This window comes from Anser anser (assembly GCF_964211835.1).
Source record: "Anser anser genome assembly, chromosome: 3".
Classification (NCBI taxonomy): Eukaryota; Metazoa; Chordata; class Aves; order Anseriformes; family Anatidae; genus Anser; species Anser anser.
The window spans coordinates 109,181,599-109,201,567 of record NC_139722.1 but is presented as its reverse complement, the minus strand read 5'-3'; the positions used below and the strand labels follow the sequence as shown (position 1 = coordinate 109,201,567).

At 49.8% G+C, this 19,969-nt stretch overlaps 2 protein-coding genes across 2 annotated transcripts in view; one reads left to right on the top strand and one right to left on the bottom strand.

Annotated features, from left to right (window-relative positions):
- MRPS5 (mitochondrial ribosomal protein S5) overlaps positions 1-3,059 on the top strand; it is a 47,734-nt gene extending 44,675 nt beyond the window's left edge. Inside the window, exons 10-11 of the mRNA XM_083830385.1 lie at positions 785-921; positions 2,481-3,059. Coding sequence (XP_083686511.1) covers positions 785-921; positions 2,481-2,705 — 362 coding nt within the window. The 3' untranslated portion in view covers positions 2,706-3,059. The remainder of the gene's footprint in view (positions 1-784; positions 922-2,480) is intronic.
- Positions 3,060-8,287: 5,228 nt separating this feature from the next.
- On the bottom strand, positions 8,288-13,456 carry MAL (mal, T cell differentiation protein (MAL blood group)). The gene is made up of 4 exons (XM_083830386.1): positions 13,188-13,456; positions 9,673-9,840; positions 9,345-9,482; positions 8,288-9,129 (listed from the first exon to the last, which is right to left on the bottom strand). Exons 1-4 carry the CDS (start codon positions 13,272-13,274, stop codon positions 9,055-9,057), a joined length of 468 nt encoding a protein of 155 aa, XP_083686512.1. The 5' UTR covers positions 13,275-13,456; the 3' UTR covers positions 8,288-9,054.
- Between the last annotated feature and the right edge of the window lie 6,513 nt (positions 13,457-19,969).

Genomic DNA, 19,969 nt, shown 5'->3' with positions numbered 1-19,969 from the left:
TGGGTTTTGTAATTTGTACTTGAAGCATACTGGTTGTTTTGAGCTGTGACTTCACGATAGGAAACCAGTTTAAATTTACATATTGTAGTTGTGAACCAGGACTTTAAAGTCAGGTTTACCAGCATTAGGAGTTATCAAAGCTGTCACCCAGCACTTGTCCAGTTGGAATTGCAAAGGAAGCAGTTCTGAAGCTATTGCAGGTATTGCTTCTTGGAAGAGACAGTCTTGGTGGGAATTCGTTTAGATCCTCAACCCTTGTAATGGATTTGGTTTAATATGCTTTTAAGTAACCTTCTTGCCTTGCTTCTCTGCAGATTTTTTTTTCTCGGTTTTGGGAAGTACTAAAGTGAGTGGGAGAAAGAAATTACCTTTGTTTGGTGAATGTTCATGGGGGTGGTGGGAAAGTTGTCTGTAGAAGACTCTTCTAAAACTGCCAGCGGCACTTCTAAAAAATAATAACCAAACCTGTGGTATTAAACAGTTCTTGAGGATGTATTTTTTATGTTTTGAGTGTATAGGTGGTGACATTTTTGTTCAGTTTTGCAATATGTTAAGTGGAATATATTTAGTATAAAAAGAACATGATCTTTATTTTAGTGTGGCTGCAAAGATTGGGAAGAATGGTCTTTCCAGAATGGTTTTACCATTTTTGAGGTATATTTATGTGTCCTAATATAATAGGTAACAAATATAACTAAGACAAGGTCCTAGCTCTCTGTTTTTCCTAAGCTCAGTCACATGCTTACAGATAATCACGTTAATTTTATTTTATTTTTTCCTCCAGGTTATGGTCTTCATTGCCACCGAGCTATTATGACCATCTGCAAACTAATTGGCATTAAAGACATGTATGCTAAGGTTACTGGATCCAAAAACTTGATTAACATTACCAGAGCTCTCTTCAAAGGGCTGACAGAACAGGTAGATTACACTCAGTTGTTATATTAATTAGGTCAGAGGACAGAATGGGATTGATATTGTAATAGCTTGTGGTCAAACATGTTATATTCTAGGCTTAAAACAAAGTACTTTTCCCAAGAGCAAACAAAATCGGCATGTAAGTAATTTTTCTGCAGTTGTATGAAGTTATCCAGTCAGGAGTGTTCCACAGCCAAGTGCCTCCAGGACACATCTGAATTTCTGGGCTTCATTTGTGGTATTTTTGGTGGCATTGGAATAAGCATGGGCAGAGGAAATTGTGGCTTTGCTTTGGTTGCTGATGCTTGTTTGTCTGCATACTAAGTTTCCATTGCCAAAGGGTTGAATGTCACAGCTGCTTCAGTCTCTGGTATAATTAAGATATCTGAAGTAAATCAGGGAGGTGGTGTCATTTCCTGAAACTCAACGATCACAAGGGAGATGTTGCTGTCTGAGCCCTGTCTGTAGCTGATGGAGAGATCCAGCATGCAGCATTTCATCTGACTTCCTCTGAACACCAGCTTTAGGATGAGTTGGTCCTTTGCAAATTCCTGGTTATCTCTTTGGTTGTAGAGTCTATGTAGCAGTGAGGATTTAGCTGCTTACAGTCCCAGTATCCCACTGCAGAGCTATAGTTGTCAAGTTTGTCACCCTGTTCTAGCCAGCTTTTTAGTTTAGCCTCAGAAGGGCTAAACTAAAAAGCAGTTGATCGTCTTTGCCTACTGAGATGGTTACAGATGCTTATCAGTGTGAGAGGATACCCAGACTTGAGGATTTCTATCATACGTTTTCAATGCTTTGTCTCTGAGAAGTCTTCCACAAAAGAGACAGAAGAAGAACGTGCTGTATAGATCATTGATCTGGAAGATGTGCAGTTGATAATAATTTCTCAGCTGCCATGAGTGTGAAAAATTTTCTGTTCCCAGTAAATTTTTATTCTATAAAATCCGAGTTTTAACAAAACTTGTATGCAAGGAAAGGGTAGTATTGAAAATGACGGTGAATTCATGTGGTTTTATTAGCTGAAACTACCTGTCAGGGCAGTAACAAGCACTTCACTGTTGTCAAAGCAAAATTTGCAAAATTTATATCTATATAAAGATATAAAACAGGTAATGCACATTACGAACATGCCAATGCGCATCCTTATTAGCAGGATGCACTTCTTCTGATCAGCTCCTTTCCAGAAGCAAGTTCCTCTAGGATGACATTGTAATGCTGGTGTATCAGCAATCTAGAATCCCAGAATCAAATCCAGAATCCCTGCTGCTTATTATTATCTCATTTGAAAACCATAAGGATGTGCGTAATGAGTCCTTTAATTAATGCACTGCTGAAAATGTTTATTAATAAATGCCGGTTTTTTCCTACCCCATATACCATACAGAGGTTGACCTCAAGTAAACCAGTATTGTGCATCATTGCTCCTGAAGTTGTCTTAGAGATGATTTAAACTAGGATCAGTCAGAAGCAGGAAACAAAACAGCCTTTCCTCTAATGTTTATTAGCCTGAGACTTCTTTTAATCATCTTTTTTCTTTCCTGCTCCTCATCTGCCCCCAGGAAACTCACCAACAGTTAGCAAACCAGAAGAACCTCTACGTTGTGGAGTTCCGGGAGGAGCAGGGCCCGCTGCCCATCGTTGTGGCACTGCCTGAGGGGACCGTCCGAACGGATCCCGAGCCCGAATATGATGTTCCAGACACTAAGTTGGAGTGGAGCGAGGTGAAAGTAGCTCAGGGAATGAAGAAATCACCCTGGACAAATGTCAGGCAGAGAGTATGGTGAAAGATACAATACATCTTTCCCTGCTGCTCAGAGATGCAGCTATGAAAGTCCAGCCCAAATGAGTGGGTTGTCTAAGCTTACATTTCAGAGGAGGGCACCGGTAGGTCTCATACCATTGGTGTTGCTGCTCCCATTGCTACCATTCAGTAACACGATTTGCTTTCCCACAACTCTTCCCACCACAGTCCAGCTAAGGACATTCAGGAGGAAACAGCCAGTAGACATGACTTCAAGCATGCGTTTACTTGATTCCTGAAGATGATGCGTCATGAATAGATCCTGGGCTTTCCTTCACAAACCCTTGGGAAGCTACTGAAAATATAAGATTGTGGAAGCAATAAAGAATCCTCAGAATGAGTTTGGTGTGGGTTAGTGTCTTATTTGCAAAATGCTGATGTCTGGGAGACCTTGAAGCAAGCAGCAGTAGTGAGAGTCAGTGTGCACTCCATCTCTCTCCATAGGCTTGTTCGGAGTGGTGGGGCAACTGAAATCAGAAGGTAGAAGGTATGTGGCTTAGAGGAGGGGGGCAAGGTGATGGTGAGCAACAACAGGATCTGTGCGAATACTGGTCATGCAAGTGGGGGAGTTCCCCAGTTGAAGCAGAGCCTAAATATCTGAGGACAAGCAACTGAGAAAAATCTCAAATAATTTTCTTCAGACAGGATCTCCTGTGAATTTATTTTATTCACAGTTGCAATGGTGGGGGTCCTGCAAATTAGGAGCGCATTTTAGTAAACAAATCATAACCTTTTACTCCCTATTACCAGACACCTGATCACCTCCCCTGTTTCCTCATTGGCTGAGTACTACAGGTTCACAAGCTCCTCGACACTCCTCTATAGCATATATGTACAATTTTTTTTTCAACCCTTTAATTTCTCCCGTTTCTCTTTTTTTCCCCTTTCTTATGTTTTGAGAACCTGTGATCTTTGTTTTACTGTTCTCATACTGCTCATCCTGTTTTACTCAAGCTTCCACCTTATTTTGGAACAGTGAGGCCTTCTACTGTCCACCTTTCTACTTAGCATTTCTCCTTGTTATGACTACACAGCTACCTTTGAATACAGAAAATTAGTTCTGTACTGCAAAAACACAACTTAGTTTCTCACACAACCCCACAATCTCCTGTTTTGGCTGGCATTGGAACTGCAGTCCAAAACCTGTAATCCAGCCTTTTTTATGGTACTCTCCTCTGCATGTGTGCTGGGATAGGTCTTGGCTTTGTTCTCTGCTGATTTGGTACTGGGCACAGTAGAGTCTTGGGCCCTATCCAGAACTCAGAAAGTGCTACAGATACCAGGGGATTAAAAGAAAAAGAAAGTCCATGATGTATACCAGCCTCTGATCAGAGATGGAGTAAGCCCCTTCGTGCAGCAGATCTCCAGTTAAAGCACACAGAGGTAGGTGCTAGAAGCTAGATCAGCTCACTGATTGGGAGACCCATCACCCAAATCCCACCAGAAGACAAACAGACTGCATCTACATAGAAGGTCATGGTGCTTAATCTGGCAACTTCATGTTTTTGTCTTGGGCATAGTAGAAGAATTCAGTGGAACTGAACCCAAAATATGTTTTATGATAAAGTATTAAGAGTGATCCAAGCTACAAAGCAGTTCAGAAGTCGGCTTCTGTGCCTTCCGCTCTAAGATGCTTGCCATGGCATTTCTCTGTCTGGTCTTTCTGGATGGCAGCACAACCATCTGGTGTATCCACCACTCCCAGTTGTGTTGTCTGCAAACTCGCTGAGGGTACACTGTCCCATCATAAAGATAATTAATGGAGATACTGAACAGGACTGGACCCGTTATTGACCCTTGGGGCTCAGCCATTCAGCCAGTTTTCAGTCCACCTCACTGCCCTTCTAGCCCCTACATTAACAGCTTGTTTTCCTCTGGTCTTTGGGCACTTCTCCCAGTTGCTATTACTGATCAAAGATCATCAAGAATGTCCTCACAGTGACAGCTGCCAGCTCCCTCAGCACTCCTTGGTACATCCCATCAGGGCCTACTGATTCGCATATGCCTGGGTTGCATTAACTATTCCCCGACAACCCTGTTGGCGGCCTTCCCTTCGCTTTGGAGGAAGTGTAGGGCCTTTCTCAAACCCACAGGGCAGTAACTCATGGCTGAGCTCTGCCATGAATCTGAAAAAAGGGGCATTTCCATTGCTGTCCTCAGAATTAATGGGGTTTTGATGCTTGATTCTGTTAGTATGAGGGGGACCATGGAGCAGGATGGGGCCGTGCCATCGGTGTGAAGATCAGAGGTGGGTAACAGCCTATAGTTGTCTCAGGAGAGGGGAAGGCACCGATCAGGTTCTGCCACAGACCCACATGGAGCTTTGATCCCTCCACAGGCGTTATCTTTTGTGGCTTTCCCATTTTCCAAGTTTGTTCACGATAATATAGCTGGTTGTACAGATGTTGTACCCAGCACACAGTTCACTCATCGCTCACAGATAAGAGCTGACTATAAAACAAGAAACATCAGGCACTCCTGAACTTTTCCATGCATTTAGTCATAATTATTTATTAAATCTTTGCTTCAGACAAAGCAAATTCTGCAATTCAGAAGATGTGGAAGTGCTCCTAACTCATTGCATCCCTAGAGGCAAGGTAATGTAGGTGCCTGTATGCAGGTATTTGGGTAACAGCTAACATTATGGTTAAGAAGGTAGTCTTCAATTAAGCAAGAACAACCAAGATAACGATCTGGACATAGTTAATGAATTATATGTCCGTAATCTTGTTTGCATCAGAGGAGCTGAGGTTTTACCTGCCTTCCAGGTAGGCTGGTTTGTCTTTAACTGGAGTGTTGTTGCCTGATCTCTAAAGTAGATGCCTGCAGACCTTGTTTTGCTGAGGAAGCTGGAAGAGAAGAGCAGAGGTGGAAACTCCAGTTACGCTCCTGGCTGAAAGTTAGTGTTGGCTGCAGGGCTGCAACAAGCCTGGTGGTTTTAAGTGTGATGGAACTTTAAATGCTTGGAAAAAGGCCTGGTTCATGGCATTTCAAGTGGGCTCTGTGTCTTCAAGAGAATCCTTGAAGGGGAGGGATGGGAGGATAAACGAAATATGGCATTAGGGGGAGGATGCTGGAGATCAGGTGCTAGCCCGGAGGGATCCAGAAATGCCTGACTTGTTTCATAGGAGTTTATCTTCATCCATGCAGACTTCTAAATCCCAACTGGATGTGGTCTAGAGCAGCCTGGCGGAGCTTTTGGGTGAAGCAAATGCTCACAGCAAATGTCCCCAGGGTTCCCGCCTCCACAGGACAAACAGCATAACACCATCCTCCTCCCAGGTCCCGCTGGGCTTCCTATCAGGTTTGGAGACCCTGCTCAGCAGCAAGAAGGCAAAAAAGGGAATGCAAGGGTGGGGTGAAGCCTCTATGCATCCTTTCTTGGTGCACAACAATTGCAGGACCCAGGAAGGCAAGTTCACTGCTCTCAGATTTGAAGTGAACAGCAATTTCCCTGACAAGCCCTGGACAAGGTCTGAGCCTGCCACGTTTGTCACGACCAATGTTTCCAGTGGGGTCACAGCAGGTTCTCAGGTCAGTGCTGTCCTCAGGGCTCTGTTTTGGGATAAGAACTGGGACAAACATGGCAGAAGGGTGTTTGTAGGCCCTGGGAGATTCGCTGATCTGTGGGCAGCATCTTTCACTTCAGAAGCATGGAGGTGTGCCGGTGACCTTGGGCTGCCCAGCTTCCAGGCACACGGGGACTTCATGGGTTTATTGAGAGGACTGGAGGGCAGGGCATGAAGGGCAACAGAGATCTCAGAGGGCTTTTATCATTTTAATTTTCTCCTTTCCTCCTTGCGGGGAACGTGTATGTTGTTGTAACTCACCTGGGAGGTGCAATTCAGCAACCTGGTGCAGCAAAGCCACACCTCACCGTGTCACCCTCTGGTGCTGTCCCATGTGTAAGCTATTTGGCTGCAGGGGATTAACGCCAGGGCTGCACTGGGAGGGTTTCAAAGCCACAGCGCTGCTTCGTAATCAGTTCCTTTGGATGCTCGTGACCCCGTGGTGGCCTTTCTCCCTGCCCAGCCCTCCCTAGGCAAAGCCTTGGCCCAGGTTTCTCCCTCCCAGTCCCAGGCCTGCACCCTCGGCCCAGCCACTGGGTACTGGGGCTGGTGGGAGCTCCCATGGCAGCACCACCCAGCTGTTTTTTTCCAGCCCAGGCTTACAGGAAGGTTTTGCTCCTGCTCGGAGGGAGGTGGCTCAGCAGCCCAGCTGGGGCCAGAAGGAATGGGGCAGGCAGGTGACAGGGTGCAGACTGGTGTGAACTGGTGCGCGGCAGAGAGAGCAGGATAGCAGAATGAGCTGGGGAGGGGACAGGGCCAGGTGCCAAGACATGGGCTGTAAATGGGATGGCTACAGGGCAAAGGGACTGGGAAGTGAGGGGAGCAGAAGGCAGTGTTTGGAGCAGCCATGGTGACCACGTGTGGGTGGAGAAGGTGGACATGGGCGCCACATCTCAGGCTGCAGGGCATGACCTTGAACGCCTGCTTTTGTAAATACGCCCCAAACAGAAAGGCATCTTTGTGTTTTGATGTGACTACATGCAGAGCAGTGCAAATCTGGGCTCCACCACCCCCTGTGATGACGTGACGTTGAAGCAAGTTTCAGCAGGTGCAGATAAACCTCCAGAACCAAGCGCAATTGTCTGCAGCAGCAGTGAGTTCCCTCCCTGCTATGAAAAGGGGTTTCTTTTTCCACCTCTGTTGTAATCAGCTTGCTTTTGTCACTAAAGCAAACAAAACAGGTCAGGCTGGTTTTCAGCAAGGATAAACTATAAAGAATCCAATGTTTCCCTCATATTGCAATTAAAAAGCTTCAACCCTCAAAAGTCCGCCTAGGACCTGAAACAACAGAGGTGTCTCTGTCCACTTCTGCTTCCTGTCAGTTCTCCAATCCTCGTTATTACCCAGGAACTTCAGACTCAAAATAGAAGCTTTTATTTCCCCCCACAAGCTGGGAGGGATAATTTGGTACCACTGCATATTAGGCACCTCTCTGTAACATGTGAGAACACCCCTTCTTGGGCCTGGATTTAAATTAACTCACTTGACTTAACACTCTAATTTACATGCTCAGGTGAACATCATCACTGAGATTAACTTGTGCCTGTGTTGCTAGGACAAGGGATAATAGGTTTCAACTGACAGAGAGTAGGTTTAGGCTAGATATAAGGAAGAAAATATTTACTCAGGGTGGTGAGACTCACGAGCAGGTTGCCCAAAAAGCAGTGGATGCCCCAACCCTGGAAGTATTCAAGGCCAGGCTGGATGGGGCTTTGAGCATCCTGGTCTGGTGGGAGGTGTCCCTGCCCATGGCAGGGGGATGGAACCAGATGATTCTTAAAGTCTGTTCTGGCCCAAACCATTCCATGATTCTATGAACTTGAGTCAATTTAGTCCATGTCCCCACAGGCTCCCTTTGCCAGAGGAGCCCCTTCATTCGTGTCGAGGTCTGTGCCTGCTCCTTGGGCACTGCCCTGCTGTGGTGCAGTGCTCCTGAGGGTGTACAGGGCTGCGTATGCGTCAGCTGCAGGGGGAAATTAGCGGCAATGACCTTTGTCTAGTTGCAAAATCACAGGAAACCCATCTTTATTAGCGACACAGTGCCAGTGTATGTGAGAACAGTCATGCACTAAAGACAAGAGCTGATTGCCTCTGCTTATCTGAGACATTCTTCTAATTATCCATATAATTCTGCTGCAGTCTGTACAGCACATTTTCTAAGTTGTGTTTCACAGGGAGATTCATGACAGGGGTAGTTTCTCAGGTTACTGCTGTGCCTCATAATTTGACAGTACCCTTCGGGGGTTGCAAGAATTCATATTGCCTCTGAGACAAGTTGCACTCATTCCACATCACAAGTCAGAGGTGGCATTTCCAGAAATGGCACAGAAAATTCTTTTGGCACAGCAGCGACAGGGAGGGAAATAGGCTTACACAGGTGGATGTCAGTGAAAATGGCCAGGTTTCATACTCATACTGCTTAGTGCCGGACGTTCAGGCTTCCCCCAATAGCAATAACAACCCTGGAGGCATAAGGGTGTAGTTGAGGGGAAGCTGCTTTGAGCTGGATGTTTTCTACTTGGGCCCCAATTACCAGCATCAAGCTGTACCCAACCTGGAAGAGAATGAAGAAAATAGATTGCACCAGGATACAGGTTTCTCTGGCAGGCTCTTGGTCTTCCTTGCCACAGTCCCACAGAAAGCTGCTTGTTTATAGTATATATATTAAAAAACAAACCCCAAACCCAGCCTGGAAACTGCAGTTGTTGGACAACTTTTGTGTTCATGGGATGACCACAAGACACAACGTGCAAGGAAAGCCACTTAGGATGATTTCCATCGGCGGAGAGAGTATATCTTATGGATCACATACAACAGGGTAGCTACGAATGCAAATACCTACAATGGGAAAATACATCAGCCAGTTAATTTTTTATTATATGGCATGAGTTCCTGATCTGAGCAAATACACTGTAAGGCATTATATTTTTATTGACTTTTGCACATTTGGAGACATTCATGGGACTGGTTTCCTCCTCCCCCCCCAAAGGTTGGTGCTAATCCAGATTTGCCCTTGGGGCCACCCCACAGTCTTCCACTTGCCAGACACTCACCACAGCAGCAACGTTCTCCTGGTAGATGGACCTCCACTGAGGGATGGCAAACAAACTCTTTATTATATAGGTGTAGTAGGCTTCCAACACAGCAGCACTGAGGTAGAACAGTGCTGCTGTCCCCTGGCAGATGACATCCTAAGAAACAGAGATCACACACAGTCATTCCCAGGGAGGGAGCATGCTGGGAAGGGAAAAACAAGAGGCACCCACAACAAGCAAGCCCCAGGCTGCAATTCGGAGTGCAGTAGGGGGACAAAAGGGGGACAATTGTCTACCAGGGATAGCAAGGAAGGGATCAGCCCTGAGGTTTGCTGCGTCCACTTACCAAAGTGACCCAGGAGCTGCTGCCCCCGTGCGCCCCACACATGTAGAGGAACAGGAGGGTGGCGGTCATGACAAAGCAGAACACAGAGACAAACATCACCCAGCCCTGCAGCATGGAGTCTGAGACCTTTGAGGCGGCAACGAGGATCCAGACAAGGCCCCCAAAGATCTGCAAGCACAAGTGGGAGAAAGGGTGAGTGTGGGATGACTGCCTTATCCAGAACGGGGCCAAAAGCCAGACACTGCACACGGCAATAGCGAGGCCTTCGAGTTCTTCCCAGCCTCTGCTCAGATCTGGGAGCATCTGCCTCCGGTCTGGGCCCCAAAGAGCCTCACCGCACCCCTGCCTCCAGGAGTCACTGCCATTCACCGCCTCAGTGTGCTGAGCAGGCTGGTTCTGGCCGTTTCTGAAGGCTGGTTTTGGTAAGAAGGGAGCTTGGACACATTCGCCTCACACCTAGCATGGTGGCTCCCTGAGAGGTGTTGTGCCAAACCCAGCCCACCGACACAAGCAGCGCAGTCGCGGTGTGGTGAAGGCCACGGCCTTAATGAAGGCCTTGTGCAAGCTTTATCCTGAGAGGAGAACAAACAGGTTGAGGAGCGGTAAATGAAGCCAGTTTTACTCTCTGTGGTAGGGGAAACAGGGCTGAGGCTCCCAGCTCTGTGAAAGCACTCCTGAGAGCACTGTCTGGGAAGCAGGGTTTGCTTTGTTGCTCCAGCTACTTGGGTCGTTCTACACCAGGGCTGTGCAAGGTACTCTCGTGTTGGGGAACACAAGGACAGCTATATCCTGACTCCATCTCTTCTCCACCAGCAGGCTCCTGCACAAGAGGATGGCAGCGTTATATCTAATGCCATGGAGTGACTGAGCTGTAAGCAGCGGCTCTGCACTAAAAATGCATGCAGTAGGTTTTCTCTGCAACTGATCAGCCTGCATATTTCTTGAATATGTGCAGAAGTTTAGTCTGTGCAGTGCCTCTCAGCTGAACCCATACTGTGAGGGGACATGAACGTGGCATTTAGGGACGTGGTTTAGTGGTGGACTGGGTAGTGTTAGGTTGGTGGTTGGACTTGATGATCTTAAGGGTCTTTTCCAATCTAAATTATTCTGATTCTGTGGGAGCACTGCTGCCACAGGGAGTCATGCCTCATCACCAGTTGCTCTTGATTTTGTTGGTTAATCTCTAGAGGAAATACCATTCTGGTGACCAGTATACGATGACCAGCGTATATGATGGTCAGCCTTTGCCAGCATCCAACACCAACTTATCCCAATCATGGTATTTCTGTTTCCTTGGAAGCATTTTTGCAGGTCAAAAGGAAGCACCAGAGTTATTGCACTCAGACAATGACACATCATTCACGTCACCCCAGGTTTATAGAGGAGACTTCCCTGATTTCATTAAGCAAATCAATACAGTAGATCAAGGATGTGACTGTAACTTTACAAGTATCTGGGTGAAAATGGTTCTGCTATTTTGACACACCTTGTAATGACCAAAGACCAACTGGCACCTAAACACCAGCCCAGGCCCTGTATGGCTGACAACGTGAGTGCATTGCAGCTAAAGATCCTGGAGAAAAACTTGCAGTTGTTCCCTTAAAATTCAACATAGTCAGGGTGAGACAAGAGGCTTCTCATTTGCCATGTCTCCTTTCTGTAGGATATGATTTCTCACTCAAGCAAACGTGTTTGACGTGTTTGACTGCTGATTTTGGTTTTATGGCACTGCTGTTCGTTCAGTGAACTCATAAAAATCAGAGGCTTTCAGCGACAATCCACAGCACATTGGAGACCACAATCTGATAAAAGCTTAACTTTTAAACAGCCTTTTACAATACAAACAAAGCTGTTTTCAAATTGTTTCAGCTTCTCCACATAGGCTCAACTGCTAAATTTTGTCCAGATACGCAGAAAGCTCTTCAAATAAAATAGATGACAAGAATTAAACCCAGCCTCATGGAATACAAATGATAGTTCTTCATCAACAGCCAGATGTAGCAATCATCTGAGCTGTAGGCAGGACCTTTTGGCATTATAGCAACTGTCTAAGAATTTGAAATGATTTATTTTTTTGCTGTGTAGTTACCATATCAACCCACTGCAGATAACCTCAAATTCCACTGAGGATTGAGAAGCTCTTTCTCCTTTTCCTGAATGCTGTGATTCAAGGGAGCCACCTCCTTTGTACACAGTAGAGAGAATACACCTGCAGGACTTGGAGTCATACACCCCAGCGATGGAGAAACCCTGTTCTGCTGCATTCCTCCTTGCTGGGTGGTGCCCGAGCCTTTAGGATGCACATTTCCAGACCTTCCTCAAACCACAGGATAGGGTATTTCTTTTTGGCTCATTAAGCAAGCTGCCTCACCAAGTTCCCTGCAGACAGGAATTGCAAGCAAACAGCTCAAGGCACAGCCAGTTCCATAAGCATGCCTGGGTGGACATCATGCTCAACACCAGGACTGCCTAGCCAGTGTCTGCCCAGCCAGAAAGCCCCCAGGGATGTGGCATCCTCCTCCACGCAGTTGCAGGAAACCTGGACTTTGTTATCAGAGCCTGGGCATGGGGGACCAAGTCTTCAAAACATATCTGGGTGAGCTGAGGGAAAACTTTCTCCACATATCAGTAATGCCTGCTCTTTCCTCTTTGCTTGTCTGTTATCACAGAGAATAAAGTAAATGCTGTAAATCCCAGGGACATGGACTGGGTTGCGGGACAGGGAAGGCTTTGTTCCCAAATGGCACAGTTGAAGTTTTTGGCATGAAATAACCTGAACTCCGTCCTACACTGCACGGCCAAACCACTCAGTGCTGGCTTAAAGTACTCAGGCATAGGAAAAAGCCTCTCAAACTGTCATGAGAAGACCAGCAGAGGACACAGGAAAAAGTTTCTCCTTGAAACTTTCCATCTTTCACTCAGTGCTCACAGCAACAGCTTTAATTACCTGTGCCAAATCCTGTAAGATACTAATCATGTCCTAGTCAATGAGATTACAATGTGGGAAAAAGTGGCATGTGCTCATCCACCTTTCCCTCACCCCTATGCCCGGCTCCAGCACTGCACTTGCAGCCCAGAAACATCTCAGCTTCAGCAGCGAGGCTTTTTGCGGCTGCAGTTACCCTACCTAGCTTTTACCCCTAAAGCAGGGGGGTAAGCATTTTATCCTCTGCATGCATCCATTGCTCAAAACCACCTAACAATTAATTTGCTCAATTTGGCTATCTGGCTTAAACCCACAAACCACCCCGGCAAATCTGTTAGGCAGCAAAGTACAGGTTTTCAGAGGTGCCACAGAAATCCCCTGCAGACTGAAGGGGAAATTTAGAGCCCCAATTTAAGGCTCGTGGCTTTCTTTTAGGCTGCCCCCAGAAGCTTATGGCTGAGGGACCTGGTTTGGCTCCCAGACCATGTGTTTTCTGATAAGACCCGTCCCTGGGACACCTGCAGCACCCAGCGTGCTGGGTGCCCCACGAGCAGCTTCTGCCCTGCCTGGAGGAGAAGCTGGCACTCACCAATTCAGGAATGAAGAGCACATCTGGGAAAGTCGTCAGGACGGCCAGGCCACTGGGCAAAGAGCTGGTGGAAGTTGCCGAGGACATCGTGACCCTCTCCTGCAGTGACGGTCGGCCACTCTGGAGGCAGCTGCCAAATGCAGCCTCCTTCCCTCCCTCTCTCTCTTCCTCCTTCCCTCCCCTCCTTCCTGCTCTTCCCTCCCTCCTTCACACTGGCAGGTGAAGACAGCTGTGAATGTCACAGGCGTGCCCACATATTGCTCTGCGCCTGGTGGGGGCCACACGGGAGGTTTTTCAGGAGATGTGGGCAGCCCTGGGGCGTTTTGAGCACAAGCAGGGACACACCATTCAGGGCAAGTCCTTGGGCGGTGGTGGGTGGCACTGGTTTACATCCAAGGGCAACAAGGGTGCTCTGTGCCCATCCTGCTGGGCAGCATCTCTCATCCCCTTTGTTTACACAGTAAAGTAAGTCGGCTTGTCCCCCACCCGCATGAGCTGGCCACAGCAGAAAGCACAATGGCAGGTGGCAGAGCAAGATGCGACGTGCCAGCTACCTGCAATTGTTAGGGCTGGGAGATGTCCCACGGAGGGAGACGTATTCCCGGACAGTCATGGGCAGCCACATTGCAGGGCCACCACCTCCATCATCCCAGAAGGAGACTAGAGAGGCCAAGGTAACAAAAGTGGCCTAAAATAATGAGATTTTCCAAGCTATTTGTCTTCCTCTTTTTTGCTTTTTTAACCTGGAGTTCATGTGAGTGAGTCATTTCCCCTTCCCATTATGTGGGGTGTTTACTTCTTATTAACACGCTCACACAGATACTCAGCAAAATCTCAGCTATGAAGGCCAGGGCCAAAGACATAAAACATCAAGAAATTGAGCAATGTGGCCGGCGTGGCCTATCCACTGCTGTGCAGCAGTGACCCGTAGAAGAAATGCCCATTTCAGCCTGTCCATGCTGCTTGGCCTTCGGCAGCTGCTCCCAGGCACAGGGTTTTGATGCGGGGTCTGGAGCAGGAGGGGGTTGATTGCAGAGCCTTAACACCACAAAATCATAGAATGATCTAGGTTGGAAGAGACTTCAAGATCATCAGGTCCAATTATCAACCTGGCCTACTGAGTCCCATTAAAAACCATGTCCCTTAGTGCCAAGTCCAACTGTTAAAAACCTCCAGGGTCAGGGACTTCATCATTGCCCTGGGCAACCCATTCCATGTTTGACCACTGTCTCCAGGAAGAAATTCTTCCTAACGTGCAACCTAAACCTCCCCTGGCACAACCTGAGGCCGTCACCCCATGTCCTATCGCTTGTCACCTGAGAAAAGAGACTGACACCCTCCTTTCAGGTGGTTGTGGGGAGGGATGAGGGCTCTCCTCAGCTTCCTCTTCTCCAGCCTAAGCAGCCCCGGTTCCCTCAGCTGCTCCTCATGTGTCTCGTTTCCTAGTCCCTTCTCCAGCTTTTTTGACCTTCTCTGCAACATGGTCAAGCAACTCAATACTCTGGCTTCTTTTGGAGCAGGTTGGCAGGCAGGTGGGAAAGGTGAGAGCTCTGCAGGGATGAAGGAAATAAACGCCTGTCCTGAGCCACAGGACACAGAGGTTTGGGGCAGTGAGTGCAAGAGAGGAAGGCAGTGGGAAAGGGAGGAAGGAGTGGGGCGGATGGCCCTTTCCACAAGCAAATTAAGTGAGGGAGATGGTGCACACCTTAGGTGAGAGTCACAGGGGTGATCTCATGCCCTCTCCACTTTATGTTACATAATACTCACGAGAACATGACCTGAAGGAGAAGGGATCCTCTGGCATGTGCCTGAGCCCAGTTGGAGTAGCCGACCTGTTTGAACAGCCATCTCTAGGATGTTCTAGAAGCACTGCATGGTTTATGAGCATCTGTGACCTTGGCAGAGCATGCCAGACAGGCTCCAGAGGTGCCCAAAGGGGCCTGACCCACATAAGGTTGACTTGCAGACTACTGGGCAACAAACAGCAGGACAGAACAGCACCAGCATCACTGCCAGCAACAGGCAGGCCACCAGTGAGTTCCTGCTACTCAACAGTCCCACCAGAGAAGTTATGGGGGAGAAGGACCATCAGCTTTGGCAAGCATGATGCCAAAGGAAAAGGCTTCTGCATGGAGATCAGCATGCTCCCAGGAGCACAGCCACATCCAGCTGGTTCTGAAGACCTCCGAGGAGGAGACCCTCACAGCTTCTGTGGGCAGCCTGTGCCAGGGCTCCGTCACCTGCACAGTGAAGGCGTGTTTCCTGATGGCCAGGGGGAACCTCCTGTGTTCCTGTTTGTGCCCACTGCCTCTTGTCCTGGCACTGAGCGCTGCTGAAAAGAGCCTGGCTCGGTCTTCACTTGCATCCTCCCTTCAGGAATTTATAGACATATATAAAAATGTGTAACACTGGCCCCAGCTCATGACCCGGGGTGAAACTGGAGCCCTGCCCTCACAACACAACCTGAACCCAGGGCAACAAGCTGGCGAGAGCTGGCCCAGTCCGATGAACAACACTGAACAAAGTATGAACCTTGGACGACGGAAAGGAGCTGCATTTCCCCCGAGGATGCCCGAGGGAACAGGAAGGAGCTGACATGACAACAGCAACATCCTGAGAAACCTTTGTTTGCAACCAGCAGAGCCTTAGCAGGGAGGGACCCGGGGCTTTGCACAGAGGCGGTGGCTGAGGGCTGGTGCGGATGGGTGTCAGCTGCTCCTTTGGCCTGAGGCTCCCGGGGAGGAGGAAGGGCCCAGGGAGAGAAGGAGCAGGATCTGTCCCAGGGACCCAGTGCGGGGCTGCTGTGACAGAGGGAGAGCTGCCCTGGGCCCGAGGGTGTGTGGAGCCCTTCTTGCAGCTGAGCTGGTCTTAGCAGTGAGAGCAGCATGACAACAAGGGCATGGTCCTGGCTGAGGGCAGCCCCAAAAGAAGCTCTGCCAGCCCTCCGCTGCACGAGTCTCACGGGCTGTCCCTGCTTCCAATGTACTAGAAACACCCCAAAACTTGCAACGGGTTTCGCTTTTGCAACTGGTTTTTCACCTGTTACTAAACGAAGCCCCATCAGCTGTGCAAGCACAGGGCACAACACGCCTTTCCTGTGGCGACAGCACCCTCCAGCTGCTGCCTCTGCAGCGCAGCACCCACCGCACGGCTCTGGAAACAGCTCCCTCTGCACCCATCGCCCCTGCGACGGCTCCTTGCAGATATTCCCGGGATCCCTGTGCTGCCAGCGGGCAGTGAGGTGTCCTCTCCAGGCCCTCCTACCCTGGTATGGGCTAGGCAAAACGGCCCCACTGGTAATGGGGTGCTCCGGTCCCCAAAGCCTCCTCAAGGGGGGCTTGTGCTGCTTCCTTGCAGCAGCACGGAATTAAATAATTCAGACGCCATCACCAGGTGGTACAGCCTGATATTCAGCCTCTCGCCAAGACCTCTAATGACCAGAGTCACCATCAGGTACCAAGCAAGGCATTGCCGCCCTCACACAGAGCCCTGGGGACATTACAGAGATCCTGGGCCTCTCTCCCGGTGGGTGACAGGCCCCCAGAGGAGACAGCGGCGGGAGCAGCAGGGTTAGAAGCTCATTTCTCCAGCTGCCAGGACTCGCGCCACTCATCCTTATGCTGCTGCTCGGACCCGGGGAAAGGCCCCGTGACAGCACAGAGCTTTTCGTGACGTCACCGCTGAGCCAATGACGTCATCAGGCCAATGATGCCATCAAGCTCCTTCCACGCAGACACCCCCCCCCCCCCCCCCCCCCCCCGGGGACATGCCTGGGTGCAGGGTGGCAGCCAGGCCTGGCCCGGAGACTTGTCCTCGGAAGACAGCAGAGCCATGCTCAGACCGGCCTTCGCCGCCGTCCTCCTGCTTTCCATGGCCCCTCTGCTCTCTGCCAACTTCGGCTTCGGAGACCGCCCCCCCTGGAGCAGGCTCAGCTGGGATGATCTCCCCCAGGACCCGGAGCCTGGGGGCACGGCGCTGCAGCCCTCCCACTTGCTCTGCCCTCTGCACTGGTTTTGTCCTGCCTTTGCTCGGCTGCAGCTAACACCGGAGTCCCTGGAGCTGTTTTACACCTGCAGCCGAGCCCTGTGGCCCTTCTGCGGGGTTTTGCTTGCGTCCTGGCTGTGGCACAAAGTCAGGAGACGGCGGAGACGTGTAAGTGAGCGTGGTCACAGGCAGGGTGGTGCTGGGCCACTGGGAACGGGGAACTGCCAAGCCTTTGGGACAAAGACCCTTAAACCAAGGAATTAAAAACCAAAAAAGCCTCAGCAGAACGCAAAGGGTGCTCCACATCTTCTGCAGGTCTTTTCCTACCTCCCCAGGAGGCAGAGGTTGGTCTCGGCCTTGCAGGGGGAAACGAGGACATGCTGCCCTGCAGGGGTTGAACCCGCCAGCAAGAAAATACGGGGGGGGGGGCCACCTGAGGTTTTCTTAGCACAGCCTGCTGCCTGGGGCAGGCCAGCGAGGCTGGAGTTTCTGGAGAAGATGCCAAGACCATCCCGACAGGGCTCAGTCCCCCAAGGCCCCAACCATTTCATTGTAGCCCCTGCTCTGTCATTTCCAGGAGAAGGTCCGGACAGCCTTGGTTTCTGTGGGGACCGACTGCCAGGAGTGCACGTGCTGCAGCCACGAGGCCCTCCGCCGCCTGGCGGACAGCACGGCCTTGATGAGGAGCTACCTGCGGCGCCTCCGCCACCTCCACTGGCAGGAGAGCGGGCAGAGGCTGCACGGGAGGAGGCCAGAGTGGAGTACAAAAAGGAAGAGAAAGGTGGAAGATGAGCAAGAGGAGGAGAGGCTTATGTCTGCCTGTCTGTACAACCCCAGCTACAGCGGGGCTGCGGACGTGCCGTGAGATTAAAGGGAATCGGAGAAGTGTGGAATGGTTTGGGTTGGAGGGGCCCTTACAGGGCATCTGGTTCCAACCCCCCTGCCATGGGCAGGGACACCTCCCACCTCACCAGGTTGCACAAAGCCCCATCCAGCCTGGCCTTGAACACCTCCTGGGACGGGTATGCCTTCGTCTGTGTGCTTGGAGGATGCTGCCCAGGTTTGGGTCAGGTTTTAGGGCTTCGGTTTAAAAGTAGGGTTCTTCCTTTTGTCAGCAATCTACTTAAGACACTCTTGTTTTCCTTGATGTTCCTGGACAAATTCAATTCTATTTGGCCTTTAGCTTTCCGTATTTCATCCCTGAATGTTTGAGCAATGCCCCTGTAATCCCCCCAGGTTAATGATGACAGTAGTGCTAAGCATAAACCACATCCTAACTGTAGCCCTAACCCTAACTCAAACCTATCCTTATGCCTAATCCTACACCATACATTAATTCTGTCTAGAACAAACCACAAACCCTAACGGTAAACCCAAAACTAACCCTCAGCCTAAATAGAACCCTGCACTGAATCACAGAATGGCTGAGGTGGAAAGTGAGCTCTGAGGGGGCATCTTGTCCTGTTCATCCCCCCCGCAGGGCCACCCAGGACCCCACCCAGGCAGCTTTAGAAAATCCCCAAGGAGGAGACCCCACAGCCTCTGTGGGCAACCTGTGCTAGTGCCCCATCACCTGCACAGTGAAGGAATGTTTCCTGACGGTAAGGGGAACCTCCCATGTTCCAGTTTGTGCCCATTGCTTCTTGTCCTGGCTGGTAAAGACTGAGGCAAAGAAGGCATTCAGTACCTCAACCCCTCAGCCTTTTCCCTGTCCTGAGCCACCAGGTTTCCCATTTCATTCAGCAGTGGGCCCACATTTTCCCTGGTACTTAGAGAAGATCTTGTCCTCACCATTCCCATTTCAAACCAACATGTCTGGCAGGCCTTGCTCAGCCCCTAGTGCCCAGCACACAGTAGTAAACACATGCAAACAGGAGATCCTGAATGAGGAACTCCAAGCATGAGGTTCCACGCGGAACTTCAGGCATCCAGGATGCTCTGCTCTGTCCCACCTACCCCAGGAAACCCAAGTGTCAGATGTGGGCCCTGCTCTGCCCCCCAGCAGCCTCGGGAACCCAATCATTTGTTTGCCTGCAAGGACGGGCTCTAATGGGAAAATGAGATTGCCTGGACAGCCCCACCACATCTCTTTCCCAGTGGCCCTGAGGAGAGGGCACAGACAGGCTTCACTCTTGTTCTAGGGCAGGGACCCCATTTGCTGCATAGGTGGAGCAGGGCTGAGATTTCCACCATGACAGACTCATGAGGCTGAACCCAGTGCAGGACTTGGAGCAGCGGGAGAAGAAATCAGTTCTCTTTCCATTATCTGCCCCCGGCACACGTCCCCTGCCCCAAAGGGCCTCCAGAGGCACCAAAACAGATCTACAAATGCCCAAATACCCCCATCTCCAAGCAACTCCTAGCACCCTTAACACCCTTCCCACTCCTCCCATGCCCTGAGAAAAACCCTGCATCTCCAGTCCCACAAAGCTCCAAACTGTCCCCTGCCAAGCCCCGACAGATCTGCCTTCTGCTGGGTACCAGATGTTACCTCCACCAACATGCAAGCACATGCACAGCATCCTGCCGTGCATCCCTCCCAGAAACAAGAGCCCTATCACTCTGTGTGGTCTGGCACCCTGCCCTCTTTCCCATTATTTCTCGTAACTCTTGCTGTTCCCTGAACCGCCCAGAGAGGAACAGTCATTCTGTTCCTGGGTGAGACCCCAAACCCTCACCAATTTCACAAATAACTGCTGAGACAAGCTCATCTAAGTCACACCCTCCTCACATCAAAATGTCTTGCTTGCCCTTTGCACCCATATCGTGTCCGCAAGAGACCACAAGGAGACTTGTGA

What these genes read in the sequence shown, in the direction of transcription:
- MAL (XM_083830386.1), bottom strand. Translation starts at nt 13,274, where the DNA reads ATGTCCTCGGCAACTTCCACCAGCTCTTTGCCCAGTGGCCTGGCCGTC. An exon ending in TGCTCTTCATTCCTGAATTG is followed by an intron (nt 9,841 to 13,187) that starts GTGAGTGCCAGC and finishes TTGTGCTTGCAG; the next exon opens with ATCTTTGGGGGCCTTGTCTG. An exon ending in AGGAGAACGTTGCTGCTGTG is followed by an intron (nt 9,130 to 9,344) that starts GTGAGTGTCTGG and finishes TTCCCATTGTAG; the next exon opens with GTATTTGCATTCGTAGCTAC.